Genomic DNA, 17,883 nt, shown 5'->3' on the forward strand with positions numbered 1-17,883 from the left:
TGCTGAGAAATTATACAAAATGATAGTTGCAAAGCACCTCTTTACTGGTAAGAGCCTGACCAAAATGAGGAGTTGGCTAAATTTTATTTATTTATTTATTTATTTATTTATTTGACAGACAGAGAGGCAGAGAGGCAGAGTAGGCAGAGAGGCAGGCAGAAAGAGAGGAGGAAGCAGGCTCCCTGCTGAGCAGAGAGCCCATGTGCGGCTCAATCCCAGGACCCTGGGATCATGACCCGAGCCGAAGGCATAGGCTTTAACCCACTGAGCCACCCAGGTGCCCCTAAATTTTATTTATTGATCAAACTAGGGATATCTTATATTTTGAAAACATTTACTACTAGATCTGTTTTCTGGCCAAGGTGAAGAATGGGTGTTGGACTTACCCTCTAGAAACAGCTAAAAAACTGAGCCAGTATATGAAATAACAGTTTTCAAGACATTAGATATCAGACAATGGAGGACAATCATTCCTGATAGATGGGAAACAAAGGTGAATCTAACTTACTGCTTGGAGGGAGTTTCCAGGCCTGGTGCATGGAGCCGGAACTCAGGTGGAGCCTAGTGATTTATTTAATTGAGGAGACCAAACCGGAGGTTAACAGAAGGTTGTAGTTCACAAGAGAAAATACTAATGAAAAGGGAGTTCATAAACAGAAGGAACTTTAGACACTTGGAAAGATCCTGTTGAATTTTCAGCTGAGTACTGATCAGAGGGTATAAGTGAAGAGGCTGTTTGAGCTGGAAGAAGAAATTCATAAAAAGATCGCAAAAAATAATTCTCAGCGTTCATACAAGACAGCTATAGTTCCTATTCTCACCAGCCAACATGGAAAGCATCACGATTTAGGAAGTACCAGTATGGTAATGGGAAGTCTTTTGCCTAGTAGTGGGGCCAAATTATTGTCTTAAAATAAATGCTGCCCTGGGCCTTCCTAATGTTAAGTTTAAAAGCAAGACCTGAAGGATCAGTCTACTTTTTAAGCAGTTTGTGATGGAGAACAAAGCTTAAAATTTTTTTGTAGGAATATAAAAAAAAAAATACCCAATACCCAAAAAGATAAAAGTAGCAGTATTTGGCAACCAATCAAAAATTAGTAGACATACAAAGACTACTTGTTGTGAGTCTTAAATTATTTTGAAATATTTTTTTAAAACAAAATAAACACTTTTTTCAAACATACAAGAATTGAAGGATTCACCACCAGCAGATGTGTACTTCAGTAGGTATTAAAGGAAATATTTCAGGTGGAAGGAAAACAAAAGCCTGTGGAAATCAGAATCTATACAAGGAGGTGAAGAACACTGGAAACAGATACTATATGAATAAATAGAAGAAGCTTTCCCCCTTATTTAAGTCTCTCTTAAAAATACTTGTTCAGAGCAAAAATAGTAACAACCTCTTACTAGGTTTATAACTAATAATATGTGATGAAACTAGTACAAAGTCTGGGGGAGGAGAAATGGAAGTATAATATTGTAAGCTTGCTATACGATGTGTGAAGTAGTTTAAGACTGGATGATAATTGGTGTTAGGGACTGAATTGTGTCTCCCCTAAATACATATGTTTAACCCCTAACCCTTAATATGACCGTATTTGGAAATAGGGCCTTTAAAGAAATAATTAAGGTTAAATGTCATAAGGATGGGGCCCTAATCCAATATGACTGATGTCCTTAGAAGACAAAGAAATACCAAAGGTCCACAGAAAAGGCCTATTTCCTTGAGGGCACAGCAAGAAGTTCGCTGTCTACAAGCCAAGGAGAGAGGCCTCAGGGGGGAAACTAACTCTGCTGGCACCTTGATCCTAGGTTCTCACCTTCTAGAACTGTGAGAAAATAAATTTCTGTTGTTTAAGCTGCTCGGTATATGGTATTTTGTCATGACCCTAACAGACTAAGATAGTAAATATATATATTATAAAACCCAAGACAGCCAGTATAATAACACAACAGAGAGTTATAGCTGATAAGCTGAGAGAAGAACGATAAAGAAATTTTAAAAACTAGTTATCCAGAAAAAGGCAGGAAAAGGAAAAGGAGAACAAAGAACAAAGAGAACAACTAGGAAAAAAAGTAGCAAGATAGTAGATAGTTTTGAATCTAACCATATAAATAATCACATTAAATATAAATAGCCTTAATGTCCCAATAAGAAGGCAGAGATTTTCAGATTGTATTTAAAAAAGCAAGATCCAACTATATGAAACTGACAAAACCCCCACTTTAAACATAAGGATAAAAATAAGTTTAAAGATATACCATGAACTAGTCAGAAAAGATTTGTGTGTGTATTACTAGCATCATATACCACATATGTGTACTATGATAGTATATTTATACTAATACACTACCTATTTTCAGTCTGTACCGTGTGTGTGTGTGTGTGTGTGTGTGTGTGTGTGTGTATATATATATATATATATATATATATATATATGGATATATATGGTATAGTAATACCGTTGGCCTTGAACAATGTAGAGGTTAGGGTGGTAACCCACCATGCATTTGAAAATCTTTGTATAACGGGGCACCTGGGTGGCTCAGTTGGTTAAGTGTCTGCCTTTGGCTCAGGTCATGATCCCAGGATCCTAGGATCGAGCACTATAGGGCTGTCTGCTTAGTGGGAGTCTGCTTCTCCCACTCCCTGTCGTTCCCCCTGCTTGTACTCACTCTCTCCATCAAATAAACTAAAAAAAAAAACAAACAACAACAACAAAAAACTTTGTATAACTTTTGACTACCCTAAAACTTCATGATTCGCAGCTTCTGTTGACTAGAAGCCATACTGATAACATAAACATTTGATTAACACACATTTTGCATGTTATATGTATTGTAAACTATATTCTTACAGTAAAGTAAGCTAGAGAAAAGCAAATAATAAAATCAAAAGAGAAAAAACATTTACAGGTACTGTACTGTATGGAAAAAATCTGTGTAAGTGGACTGCACAGTTCAAACTCATGTTATTTAAGAGTCAACTATATATATATATAGTACATTGATGTATATATATTATTATACCTGGGGTAGCTATCAGACAAAGTAGGTTTCAGAGCAGAGAATATTAGAGAACAAAGAGAGTTACTCAATAAAAATAAAGGAACAGTTCTTTAAGAGCATAGATGTACCATTGTTAAATGTGTATGTACTTAAGAGCAGGGTTAAAATATGAATATATGAGACAGAGACTAGTAAGAGTTGCAAGGAGAAGTAGACAAACAGTGATAGGGATTTGAGTACTCCTTAATATTGGAGGAAGGAGACAAAACAGTAGGGTATGGGAGATTTGAACAGCTCTATCAATTTGACATTTATGGAACACTCTGCCCCCGAACAACTGAATACATATTCTTTTTAAGTGCACATAAAACATTAGACCAATTCTGGATCATGGAACAAGTCTCAGTAAACTTATAAAAGGATTCAGGTCAGATAAATACGTTCTCTGACCACAGTGTAATTAAAGTAGGAATCAGTATTTGTGGAGAATCTTCAAGTATTTGGAAACCAAATAACATACTTCTAAATTATACATGGGTCAAAGAAGAAATAGGAAAAGTAGAAAGTATTTTGAACTGAGTGAGAATGAAAACATGTCAAAATGGGATGCTGCTAAAACAGTAATGAGGGAGATTTATAGCCCTAAATGCTTATAGTAGAAGAGAAGAAACATTCTTAGGTCAGTGACCTTAGGTGCTACCTTAAACTAGAGAACAACAAATGCAGCCCAAATTTGGTCCCCCAAAAGATAAGTTCATGTCCTAATCTCTGGAACTTGTGAATTCTACCTTATTTGGAAAAAGAGTCTTTACAGATGTAATTAAGTTAAGGGTTTGGAGATGTCTTCCTGAACTATTTAAGTGGGACCAGAATAAGGGTAGGTGTCCTGGTAAGACAAGGGCAGAGGGAGATTATACACAGGAGAAGGTGATATGAGGACAGAGACAGAAACAAGTGATGTGGAACAAGCCAACGAATCTCAGAGAATGTTGGTAGTTACCAGAAGCTGGGAGAGAAGCATGGGATGGATTCTGCTCCAGGGCATCTGGAGGGAAGCACCAACAACTGGATTTTGGACTTCTGGCATCCAAAAAGTGGGAGAGCATACATATCTGTTGTTTTAAGCCGTCAAGTTTGTGGCAGTTTGTTACCAGGAAACTGGTACATGTGTACTAGCAACAAATAATAATATATTGAAATTTTAAAAATTATGTAATTTATAATAATATCAGAAATATAAAATAGGGATCAATCTGACCTACTGGACCTGTAATTGAAAACTTTGAAACATTCCTAAGAGAAATTAAAGAAGACCTAAATAAATGGAGGCATTTATCATGTTCATGGATCTGGAGACTTATTATTGTTAAGATGTTAATTCTTACCAAATTTATCTATAGAGTTGTGTAATCCCAAATAAGTAGTTGATTTTCAACAAAGTAGCAAAGGGCATTCAGTGGAGGAAAAATGATCTGTTCAGCAAACAGTGCTGGAGTAAATAAAAAATATTAGACCCATAGCTCATACATTATAAAGTTAACTCAGAGTGGAACTTAGACCTGCATGTAAAACATGAAACCACAAAACTTACAGAAGAAAATGGGTAGTATCTGTGACCTTTGTTTAGGCAGTTATTTCTTAGATGTAACACCAAATATATGATTCTTAAACATTTTATGAACCGCATTTCATCAGAATTTAAGAACTTCAGTTCTTTGAAAGATACTGTTAAAACAGTGAAAAGACAAGTTATAGACCTGGAGAAAATATTTTTATATCATATATCTGACAAAGGACTTCTTTCCCAAACTGTCAAAATTCTAGTAAAAAACACATCTAATAAAAATGGCCAAAAAGTGTGAACAGACATTTCATGATAGAAGACACAGAGTGGCAAATAAGTCATTTGGGAAATGCAAAATAAAACCACATTGAGATACTACTACACACCTATTAAAAAGTCTCAAATATAAAAGTCTGACCAAAGCACACATGCCTGAGTACCTAAAACATCTTGATCTCTCCACAGTGTGCTGGTAAACATACTAAAATATAGTACAACCACTTCGTAAAACAGCTTACCAATTTTTTAACAGTGTTAAATATATATCCATACAAAGACTTGTATGAGTGTTCTTGGCAGCTTTGCTTTTAATAGCCAAAAACTGGAAACAACCTTTGTCCATTGGATGAAAAGATAAACAAGTTGTGGTATAGTGATGTTATTGACTGTTAATCAGTAAAAAAGAAATGCAGTATTGATAGAGGCAGTGACATTGATGAATCTTAATGTTGCCAAATGGAAAAAACCAGCGCATAAATATGTATGTCAGATCCATTCATATTATTCTAGAAAATGCAGATTAATCTATGGTGGCAGAAAGCTGATCTGTGGTTGGCTCAAGACCAAGGCAGGGGAGTAGAGAGGAATGGGAAGGAGGGATTTAAAAGAAGCTTGTGGCAACTTTTTGGCATGATGGATATATTCGCTATCTTGATTTGGGTAATGGTTTCCTGGTTGTCTACCTGTGACCAGAGTTATCAAAGTTTACATTTTAAATATGTGTAGCTTATTCATATGTCAATTGTATCTAAATAAAGCTGTTAAGAAAAAAATTAGCAGGTCAGGTTTCATTCAGAGAGTAAAAAGGTTACTGATAGCAACTTAAGCCGTTAAGACAAGTAAAGTAAGTTGAGCTCTTTATAAGGATCTTTACCATGGAAGGTATTTAATGGGTTTTATGGGTTTATTATGTGATTTTTAAAAAACCTGAGCAATACTCAAAAGCATTATGGTTTCTCAGCCATATGTCACCTTAAGACAACTTCTTCTTACAGACCTTTTTGACATACTTGGAGTGAAATACTACATAAGACTTTGTGTTCTGTTTTCATTTAATATAAACTTCCTGTTTTTCTACTTAATTTTAAAAACATACTAATGGTTGTTACTTTTTATTTTGTTGCACTATTTATTAAATTAGTCCCTTAATTTCTGGGACTCATTTATTGTGGTCTTAAATAAGTGTTCTCTTTGTAGTGGAGTCCAGCAGAGTATTAAATACTGAATTTTACTTTAAAAGCAACAGTTTCCATGGACTCATCTAATAGAAAAACATAAAATTGTGTTAAACCTAAGTTAGAAAACTTCATTAGAAAATTACTTCATTTGTAAAAAAAAAACCCTATCGGATAGGAAATGCTTTATCATTTTGGTTGAATGAGATGTCTACATTGAAATGTTATTATTTTTAAGTATAATAACAATGGCAGTAGTGCTTTTTAAACTAAATGTGAATAGGACTCTTGATTTAGTCTATTTCTGTTTAGAGAGTACAGGTAGGAATCATAGCTAAATGTTGTAGGATGGTGTCAGATTATAAAAAGCACTTGGCTGTTTTTGGCATGCAAGTTAGTAGTGGAAATTTAAGTGTATGAGAACCACAAACTATTTTTATTGATAAATTCTCCCAAAATGATGTCTGTTACTTGACTTGAATAAACATTGATTTTTAAAAAAAATATGCATTTAGAGCTTTTTAAGAAATGCTGAAAATTAGGATTTAAAATGTAAGTACTAGAATAGAAATAGAAATTATAAATATATAGTTACCTGTATATGAAATAACAAATTAATAGTGTAGGAACATATACTAGATAGTTAGTAAAGATTATGAAAATAATAGGGCAGGAGTAATAAAACTTTTTATTCCAGTCTCTTTAGAGGTGTTGAAGTTAGACAGAAAATTTGTACAACCCAAGTCCTTGAGTCTTCTTTCTAACTGTAACCTTCACTTCCTAAAGCTAAAAGAAATTAATTCCTTTCTGATGAACAGATACTTGATTTTAATATGATATACTGGTTGTAGTTAACCAGTTTTGGCTTATTTTTCAAAAAAATTGTTCTTTTTAGGGGGCGCCTGGGTGGCTCAGTGGGTTAAGCCGCTGCATTCGGCTCAGGTCATGATCTCAGGGTCCTGGGATCGAGTCCCACGTCGGGCTCTCTGCTCAGCAGCGAGCCTGCTTCCCTCTCTCTCTCTCTGCCTGCCTCTCTGTCTACTTGTGATCTCTCTCTGTCAAATAAACAATTAAAAAAAAAAAAAAAGTTGTTCTTTTTAACATGTTAAAGATGTGTGCCTATACTATTTTGTTACTTTATAAATCCTGTATTTATAATTTAAACCAAAAAATTAAAGTCATTTTAAGAATACATCTTTTAATTGTAGTTATTATTTTAACTAATTGTATCATAAGACGTATTCTCATTATTATAATAATTGTTAATTATTACTTTAAATATTTCTGATAGTTCTCTAATCTGGCTAGATAGTATAAGAATTTATATTACCTGTTAATAATAGCCCTACTCTCTTATTCCTAGATTTTGGTTTGTGTTGTACCTAAATCCTCTGTAATTGTTTTTTTCTGTCAGTTAAATCCATTAACCTTTTCTCTAATCTCAAGTACTCAGAGTTGAATAAAATAAACTCCTAAACCATCCACTCAAGGGAAATGCTTTGCCATCTTAAATCAGAAAAGAGAAAGGAGAGAGGATTTTAGGCTTTTCTTTTCACTTCTTATTTAAAATTCATTGTTGGGTAGGTTGTATCTTTGATTGTTGAACCTGTAAAGGTTGCAGGTTAGTGTGTAAAGTTTCATGGTTATATTAATTTTAATAACTTCTCATAAATTTGGAAGCTCTTTATAATTTGTTAAAATGACATTTTATATATGATTTGTTTGGGAATGGTGGAATAGACTTTTCCCTCCTTTTTCTCCTGTGTAGGATCCTTTAAAAGTAAGCTTTCAAATTAATTTAAAATAGATTTAATTTAGAGTAGCTCAGCTTCAAAATCTGTTATTCACGTAAATATAAGATATAACTGACATGGAAAATGAGTAATACCTAATTCTCAGGAATATGCTACTAAGATTTTTTTTGTTTACACATATAATTTTCTTTGTCCAGATTTGCTCTTAGTAATCTTATAATCCTGAAGTCTCCATCTCTTCTAGGCACTCTAGACTCTTACCAAGATACTGATTACTTTTATCTTGACTCTCATCTTCTAAAATAGATTTAAGATTAACTGAAACACATTGGTTTAACTCTGAAGTGATCTTGTTAGTAGCCATTTGTTCCCTTAGAACTAGGGAGTAATATAATAGTAAAATGCATGGACTTACTTTTCTAGAAATTTTCCCAGAAATTAAGGAATTGACCGTACTTTTGTAGAATATACCACTATTTTTGAAAACTTTAGAATTTGGAAGTGTTTGAAACAGACACACACGCGCATACAGAAAAGTGATAGAAGAGGATTTTTTTTTCTCTTTGAAAAATATATTTTGGATCAGGCCTGGGTTTTGTTTTTTGTTTTTTGGTTGTTTTTTTTTTTGTTTTGTTTTTTTGTTTTTTTTTTTTCCAGAATTTCCTATCTTAGATGTGACAGTTAAAGAGATTTCATTCTTTAATATATTTTAATTAAGCCCAGTTTAACATTTCTTCTACATTTTATGAACTTTGCATTTAACATTAGCAAGCATGTAATTGGTAAACTCTCATTTGTTGTAGAGTTTAAATTTAAGTCAGCCTGTTGACTTACAGTCTTCTGAATCTAATAACTTGAACTCTAATTTGGCAGTGTAGAGTGGTTTCTTATTGAATTAGGGAAGTTGTTCTCGGGTTGTACAGGAATTAGTCTATCTTATTTTCTGCCTTGTATGGAAATGCATTTTTACATCCTAATGATCGGTTCTAACAGACTTTTAAGTGATTGAATGCTTTACGTTGTGGTTCAGTGCTTTTTAAACTTAGTTTATATGTATGCATAGAATGTGTGCTGAAATGTGAGCCATACTAAATTATCTCCTTGGCTGACCATTTGAAAGTTGAATTCAAATGATTAATATTAAGAGTGATTGAATCTTTATTATGCTTAGGCATCTAGAATTTAAAATGGTCACCATTTCAGAAAAATTGAGGATATTTGTTCCATGTTGACAAAATACTCCCACCTTTTCCTTATTTTTAAATGTTTTTTTTTTTTGTCTTTATTACTTAAATACATGGCACTGTATTATTGGGGAAATGTCTTTAAGTGTCTTAAAAAAGGGAAATGATTAATTTTGGAAGAAAGGCGCGTTTGACCTTTATCCTGGTAGAAGTGGTTTGAAGATCTTAAACTTGAAACTTGTTGCTCAGTTTTGAGGTAGTCTCAACCTCCCAGTTCTCTAAAATGTGTTAGGATAGTTTGGTAATGATGCATATTTGACAGTCAAGGCAAATTTTACATGTTTTGGGGGTTAAATTCTGCAAATGAAATGATTAAAATCCTCAAATTTGATTAAAAAATTTCCTTCAAGAAATTTAATTATACCACTCCAAAATACAGAAGCTAAAAACTCTGTAAATCCTTTCAATAAAATATTTTACACAGTAAATCATTGTGCAATAATGCCTAGTAGATTCAATGTCTTTTTTGGGCTTAAAGTGTGTTAACTTACTATATTTGATTTTTAAATAGACACCAAATCCTACTGCAAGCGAGTTTATTCCTAAAGGAGGATCAACCTCCAGGCTGAGTAACGTGTCCCAGTCAAATATGTCTGCCTTCTCTCAAGTGTTCTCTCACCCATCCATGGGAAGTCCTGCTGCTGCTGGATTAGCACCAGGTAAGTTGAGTAACTGTTTCCAGTGAGTTCCAGATATCAAATCTGTAAGCACTATTTGCTATTAGTTTATCAGAACTGAAATTGTATACTTGAATGATTCACATTTAGACACATTATGAGTTTTATGTTCTTAGTTTTGGTACCATAGATCAAATGTATAGTTGAAAATCTTAAACAAAATTTAAATATAAACAAAAATTCTATATAAGCATGTTTAAAAGCACAAAAAGAAATTTAAAGTAGAAAGTGGTTTATTAGAAAAAATAATCTACTTGGACCTTAGTATTTCCCTATTTTTTCAAGTCAATAATAATGCTGTTTCACTCAAAAACTTCCGTAAAAGCCTCAGAAATAGAATATTGAGATATATAAGCTTCAGAATCTTCTTTTTACAGTAAGTTTCTAAAAAAAATAATTCTGTGTCATTCTAAATACAAGTTTAGGTGCATTGTCTTTCAGGTGTTTGATTATAAATATATAGTAGTAATTTTAAAATGGCTAAAGTATTATAAACAACAGTAGGAAAGAAATCTATTTAGGGGTTGTCATGGTTGAGAAAATAGTACTTTTCACTCATTTTTTTTTCCATGTTTACCCATAATGGCTGAAGAATTTGAATAAATGCACTGATACCTCAGGGGTCTTGAGGTGTAGTTCAAATGTGACCCTTCCAGAATTTTATTTTCTTGAAGTCCTCTCTTTTATCTTAAAAAATTCATACAAATTTTTCATTCTACTCCATATAATAGACATTTATTTAATATAGAAATATGAAAAATTTGTTAAATAACATCATCCATCCCTGCTGCGGTGTACCTTAATTAGAAATCCAAGGTGTGGAGAATTATGTTGAATTTATAATAAGTGCAGAGCAGGTTATCTTGTCTCTATAAACTGTTCGAAATTACTCACACGATTATGTTTCTAGACCTGTGCTGGATAGTCATCATTTAGTCTTCAGTGTTTCAAAAAACAGAAATTGGATGCCATTGAAGCCAAAGGGTTTACCTAGATCAGTCTGAAACTAATATTACCTCCAGGGCTTAATCCAGTTAGTAAGATTCATCGGTTTTGATACTGATATTAAAATCAAAGATCTTTATGAAATAAAGAATGAGAGTAGTACTGATAACTTTATGGAACAGAGCATCAGGTTTAGTATATAAAGTATCAAGTGTACTTCGAGGCAGAATAACCTTATGTTGCTAAGGATTTTATCAATGCTTCTTTCTGCCACCTTTTTCCTTCTTGCTCTCTTCCTTCCCACTCATCTTCCCTTCCCTTTCGACCCATTCCCCCTCTCCTGTCTGCTTACCTTTTCTTCTACTTTGGCTCTTTTCAGGTTCAGTTAAATTTGTAAATATTTTCCCTTCTTCCCTAGAGAGCAGTGTCAGAATTGAATATCCCTGGTAGCCTAAAAGTTTTACTTGTAAGTAATATGCTACTATGATTTTTGTCCCATTGAGGTGTGTTCACATTGTTTACATGAACATAATCTACATGTCAGCTATACATCTAAAATTTCTTAGAGATTTTCCAGACTTCTGAGCAGTGTTTATAAAGAACCCACAAGCACGGTATCCACATGCCAATCAGAAAACTTTGGCTCTTTTAGTGAGGTACCAGTTTATTTTGGCCTGACAACACGTCTTCGCCTGTTTCAAAAGTAATTATTTTGTTCACATCTTTGATCAGATTAGTTCAGGCTTGCTATTAAAAAAAATAAGCTTTTTAAATATTTAAAGGAGTTAAAAATGCCAAAGGAAATTTTAAATCTTGAAAGCAATTAGAAAATTTATTAATTGATTCATTACTTCTTTAAGCTCTTCGGTAGGTGGGTAGGTAGATGTTTCATTGTGTGTAGGTAGAAGTTTCATTGGTCTCAGTTGGGGATCAACAACTTAAATTTAGGATGAAATTAATTAATATAAAACTTTAAATTAACTGAGAAACTATTTACTCTTCTATATAGCTCTATATTATTCTTCTATATATTTTAACATTAAAATGGTCATTTTATTTCCTATTAATGAAAGTAATTACTGTCTGGAACCTTTGGTAATAGGTCAGTATACATATTAAATGTATTCCTGAATACCTATTATTTAAAAATTGTTCTTCATTCAAATGAAAATCAACTAATAAGATCAAGTATTTTCTATAAATACTGGAATGATGAATGGTTTTGCATTTATTATTTATTCATATTTTTTCCTTTTAGTTAATGGCTTAACATTTTCTGGAGAGGAACAAAGAAAAAAATTAAGTCTCCCTTCAATGTCTTTCATCACTTCTTACCCACAAATTTTTTTTTCCCCAAGGCCTGGGAAAGGTTTTTCGTATTTCTACTTTTAAGTTATAGAATCAAAAAGGTGGTAGAGTTTATTTACCTACCTTAGTGGCGATTTAATTTATCTTTGCTGCTTCTTGTCTACTGTAGATATAACTATTGATCATTTTCAGTTTATGAAGTTTCATTTTCTCTTTTTTAATTTGTGTTTTAGGAATTATTGCCCTTGGAAATATGTCAAATACCGTTTTTCTAAAAAAACACGAAACCTTGAATAATTCAGCATACAGATGTCAACTAGAGTAATGTCATTTTCATTTTGACCAAAAATGTGAACATAGTTGAGCAAAATTAAGTAGATAATTAGAGTTTGAATTTCCTCAAATTATAAGGAATTAAAAGCCTTCCTGGAACACAGTAGATTCTGAGTGAATCCTGAGTGAATATGTTCTCATCACTGTTAAACCTGATTGCATTTTTAAAAAGCTTTACTACAAAAGTAAAACTTTATATAAAAGTTGTTTGAATTTATTGATAGTTAATTAGGTTTCAAAGGTATTTAAATTATTAAAAATATGCAGCATATGTTAAGTTGCCTTTGAATTGTAACACACAGCCATTTTCTGCTTTAGGAAATCAAGGATTTATAAGTTTAGTTGTTTCATGCACAGTTAACCTAAGAACAGTAGCTTGCTACTTTCTAAGTATCTGCTTTGTACAGTTACAGGAGTATTTGGGGTATGGCACTCTACTTGGACTTCATAGTCTTTGAGATAGTTATATGCGTATTCTTTATTTGTAAATATACATTTTTCTCTGATAACAGCATGAATTATCTTCTTAGAGATACAGACTTCGGAAATTTAAGAACCATTGGCTTAATACACACCTAGCAAAATCTATTTCCCGAATGAGTTTTAGTAAGAATGTTTAAAAGTAATAGAAAAAGATCTATTTTTCTAGTAGTTTTTGCTTTAAGTGACGTTTTTGAATAGATCTTTAGAAATGAAAATATGACTACAGTAAGTATATGAAATGATAGTTTATGCCTTAATTTTTTGTGCCATGAAAACTAATTTTATCATTAGAACTAATTGTTGAATGGTTATTTTAGTCAGAATTTTTCCTAAGAGTCTTTTGACTTGATAGTAGACTAAGTAGACTAAGTTTTGCTGTGCTTTAATGACCTCAGTATTAACCATAGTCTGTCTGAGAGTGATTTTAAGAGAGGTAGCAGTGGGAGCATACATTTCAAGAGAGTTCGCCAATATATTTGGTGGTTTAATGCACAGTTGTGACTCAGGATTTGAGCATCTCTTGTTCTGCTTGATTGTGTGTGGATACTTGGGAGGGGCAGAGAGAGTTTTTGAATTTGAAAATGCCATCATTAATTTATAAAGAAGAAAGAGAGCCATAAGTGACTTTCAGTATTTTCAAAAATTCATTCGTTAAGATGAAGATGGTGCAGATTTTTGGACCATTAGCCGGATTTTAATATGTTATTGTGACAAATCTCAGATAATTGATTTGGAGAGAAGCATTTAATTATACTACATGTAACATTATTAAATAATTTTATTCATTTGTTATAAATCTTATTGTAATAGTTTAGAAAAGTCTAATGAAAATACAGTTTCAGATCCAATTTTTTGAAATAATCTTTTATATTCTTGAGGTTGTTGAATTGGTGGGCAAAATTAGCTAATATTTATTTTTTGGCTTGGGCAAGGTGTGGGGGAAAAGGGGACAGGAAAGGAAAAGGAAATTAATATTTTTCATCATTTTTGTTCTAAAATATTAAAATATTAAGCCATATATATAATTTTAGGTATATGTATCAAATGCTGCTACTTAAAAAAATTTTATTTTTATAATGTTGAGAAGTTTGAGTAAGGATATTTTCTTTTTAGTTTTAAAGTTCTGTGCTAAAAAATAATAAAGTTCTGTGATTCATTAGCTCTGTGGCATTTCATATCATAGGCAAAGAAATGGAGGTGTAATTTATTTCATTTTCATAGTTGTTGGTTTATGGAATAAATTGATGCTGGTCATTGATCTAGGTGGAACTTTTTGGAGTCGACATTAATTGAGCCTTGTGCCAGTGTAGAGGTAACTTTCCTAACAGATTATCATCTAACTTCTTCTTAGTAATAAGGAATTCATTAGCTAAGTGAGCTAACTCAATGTACATTTTAAGTTTGAATAAAAAAGAAAGTTGTATCTTTTGCTAAACTAAACTCTGTCTTGTCTTTTATTCACTGGACCTAGTTCTTTCTCTTTGTGTTGAATGGGTTAAAAATTAGAATCTTTTCCACGTGATAGCCCTTTCAAATACTTTCTTTTTTGGACAAGTTGTACGTATGTATGTCCATATAACTAGTCAATTTGTATGACTAAAAAACAAGAGAGAGGGCAAATTGGGATATGTTGTCAAAATTAACAACTCATATAGGTCAGAAATCACTAACTCCTCTAAGTCATTGTGGTTGGAACACTGCTATGGATCAAATCAAATGCATAGATATGTCTACCCCGTGAGCTGTGTTACTGCTCTGATATCCAGCTAAGGAGCCTATGTACCTGTGGGAAAATAGGAAACTCTACTAATAGGTTGAAGCTGTGGTCTTGCTGATAGTGAATATCCAAGTTCATATTTAAAATTGTACTGTGTATGTTAGGTTCTACATTAAAATCACTGAAGGCATAAAAACTTCATAATCTATCATTTTAGATTATTTTATGTTTTGCTCAGTGGTAAAATTACTGAAAATAAAATTATAAAAATATTTATGTAATTCTTAAACATCTTAAACACCATGTTTTATAGTATGTTACTCTTAATTAGATTTTCCTGTAATTATTTTCTAAAAGTCTACCGTTAAATGAATTCTGTGGGTCAACCCAGTCGGGAAACTCTGCCACGATTTTTTTTTGTTGTTGTTATTTCAGTCTGAATTGATTTGTCTGAATTGTTTTTACTCTTAATAGTAGTAGAGGTAATCTAGCATTAAAATACTCTTCTTTGTTTAAAAATATCAGTCTAGATTTCCTAAGCATATTACCAGTTCCCTGTTCCCTAAGAACAACCATGTCATTTCTTATCTAGCACAAACAGGCATATAGATGGTGCCTAGTAAGTGCTTACTCAATTAAGCTTCATTTTGGTCTTGGAAAAAAAGTTTTAATTGGTCAGTATCTTTAAATATAGTGAATTTTAATGATTTCATGAACATCTTTGAAAACTTCTAAAAATTGCAAATGTTCAAGAGAATATAGATATTAATTAGTCCTATAAGAACAGAAATGTGCCATTTGAAAATTTGACTATACCAGAACTAGAGTCACTTTGTGTCTTGAGGTGCTGAAACATTCTTAAAACCAGTGAAAATATTTGTAAGTATTATTTTTAAATTGCATGTTTCCATTTTTTGTAACTACTTTGTTTTTCAGGTATATTCTGCAGAATCACTCAAACCTTTCCAGGTTTTCTAATTGGGGAGTACTTTCTACATTCAAAAATGAAATAAAAATTTATAGTTAAGATCAGGGGTCTCTGAGGTTTTTTTTTTGAAGAGAACCTTTTCATTGCCCTGTAATGTTAAGCTCATCCTAGATGGAGACTGCTTTTTGTATGCATGTATATGGATACAGATGGTGCTGTCCCAGGGAAGATTTACTAACAGTAGAACTGTAGAGCCATAACCGGGTTGGGAATGCCTGTGGGCCTGTATTCCCTTCCCGGTTGGGAATTTCAGGAAACTGAGGCGAGACGTTAATGGCGCAGAGGGGGATGTGGCTGCTGCAGCTGTCTTGGAGACCTGTCAGGTAAGGCTTAATAGCTACCAGTAGATACTGTTCTACTGGTTGGGGAATCCCTGGTTAATACATCTTGTTAGGTTTTAGAGGTCCTATTGTGGACTTCCTGTTTAAATCTCATGTATTGGCTAACTTGTCCCTTACCTTTGGAGTAGGGACTGGATGGGAGCGGGTAGGGGTTTCCCTTCCACTGAAGTTCATTGATCTACTATTTACAGCAACATCTGCTTCTCTTTGTCTGCTTTCATTGGATCATGACTCGATTGCCTTTAGAACATGGTGCTAGTTATAATAAAATAGCTGTGTGGTTTTTGGCACACCCTTTGATCCCTGTGTTTTAGCATCTTCGTTTCTCTAAGAAGCTAATATTTGATGATTCTAAAAGACTTTCTAATGTAAAATTCTATTGTTTTGTGACATGTTGATCCGTAGGTGATAGGCACACTAAAAAGAGGCAGAAATGAACACAGTGATGAGAGAGGTAGCAAAAGGAGAGTTGGGTATTTGTACTAGACTTTAAAAGGACTTTAAAAGGTACTGGACTTCCTTGACATTGTCTGTATAAATGGAAAATCCCACCAAGGCTATCTGGAGATGAGGGGAGTTTTGTTTCAGCAATGTAAGATTGGAATCTGGGGTAAGTAAATCAGTGTTGTAGTGGTTCTGGATGAAATGAGAGGCAGAGAGAGCATGTATTAGTTAAATACCCAAGAACATTCTGGATTTCTAGCTGGATGTAGAGAATTGGAGTCAGGTCCTTGCCCACCCCCCACTCCCCTTTTAAGTCAAATGGGTTGAGAGCTTAGGGTCATTCTTCTTTAACCTTTTGGCTCAGTGGGGCCTGGTGCATTGTATGTACTCAGTGAGGTCGAGAGTATGTGAATAAAATTACTGTGTTGTGTGTCATGTCTTTAGTTAGGGGTGGTCCTCTGATTCTATAGGAATGACATGAAAGATGGCAGCCTCTTCTTTCTTTTTAATTTTTTTTTAGAATTTATTTTTTTAATTTAAATTCAGTTAATGTAACATATAATGTATTGTTTGTTTCAGGGGTACAGATCTGTGATTCATCAGTCTTATACCAGGTGCTCATTACACCACATACCGTCCCTAGTGTCCATCATCAATTACCCCATCCTCTCACCCCCCTCCCCTCCAGCAGCCTCTTCTATGTCTTGAATTTTCCCTGATTCTTCTCAACTTCACTAGTCAAGTTCATATATGAAAGCCACCTGTTTTCTTACTCTTTTTTGCTTTTCAGATGTTCATTCTATGTGGAGCACATGGGAAAGGCCTTAGAAAAGGAGAAGAATTAAAGATGTATCTATTTTAAAAGCCCTAGTACACATAGGGTAGTAAAGCCTAAACATAAATACTAGCGAACAATTAAACATGGACTGCATGTTTATGGTGATAATGCTTAGTTCTGGATTTTTTAGTCATGACTCTCTTATACATTGATATGCCTGGAATGAGATATTTTCTTGTGATTTCATAAATATCTTCCTGTATTGTAGATGTGGTTTCCAGATTTTAGGGTATTCCTATAAGTAGTAACTTCTAACTAATAGTCCCTTTGGGGGATTTTGTACCTTAAAGAAAACAGTACAGATCAATAGGATGTTGGTATAATTATTGTCTCCAAACTGCTCCCTAGACTATAGTTACTATGGCTTGTACTATTATTGTCCATTGTTTGTGATGTGGTGGTAGGCTGACCTGCTGAAACAAACTGTAAGGGCTTCTTCACGTGACAAAACTTATTTCTTGCTTTTGTACTAGTCCAGGGCAGATATTCAGGTTGTCTGAGATGCTCTTTTCCATGAAATCAGTTAGAGACCCAGATCAGGTGGTTTCTGGGCATCTCTCCAGGCAACTGGAAGAGGAGGAACATCAGTGGGATGTTGGTATGGACAAGCCTGGAAATTGTCTGGTGTCCATTAATAACTGTCCACAAAATTTGAACTTTGGTATTTTTAAGCAGTTAGGTTTCATTTGCCAGTCTTCTTTTGATGCAAAATTTTAACAGTTGGTCCTCGTTATCTCGTGTCTATACATTTTGGGACACTATCTTATTTGCATCTTTGGTATCT

At 33.4% G+C, this 17,883-nt stretch overlaps 1 protein-coding gene across 5 annotated transcripts in view; it reads left to right on the forward strand.

Annotated features, from left to right (window-relative positions):
* The window catches only part of PAN3 (poly(A) specific ribonuclease subunit PAN3), a 132,924-nt gene that overhangs the window by 51,361 nt on the left and 63,680 nt on the right, over window positions 1-17,883 (forward strand). For all 5 annotated transcript variants that reach the window (XR_006821489.1, XR_006821488.1, XM_046028244.1 and 2 more), the window contains one exon: window positions 9,537-9,684. Coding sequence is in view for 3 of the 5 variants with exons in the window: in XM_046028244.1 (XP_045884200.1) it covers window positions 9,537-9,684 (148 nt within the window). In the remaining 2 variants the exon portion in view is untranslated. The remainder of the gene's footprint in view (window positions 1-9,536; window positions 9,685-17,883) is intronic.

The sequence above is a fragment of the Meles meles genome, chromosome 14 (assembly GCF_922984935.1).
Source record: "Meles meles chromosome 14, mMelMel3.1 paternal haplotype, whole genome shotgun sequence".
Taxonomy (NCBI): Eukaryota; Metazoa; Chordata; class Mammalia; order Carnivora; family Mustelidae; genus Meles; species Meles meles.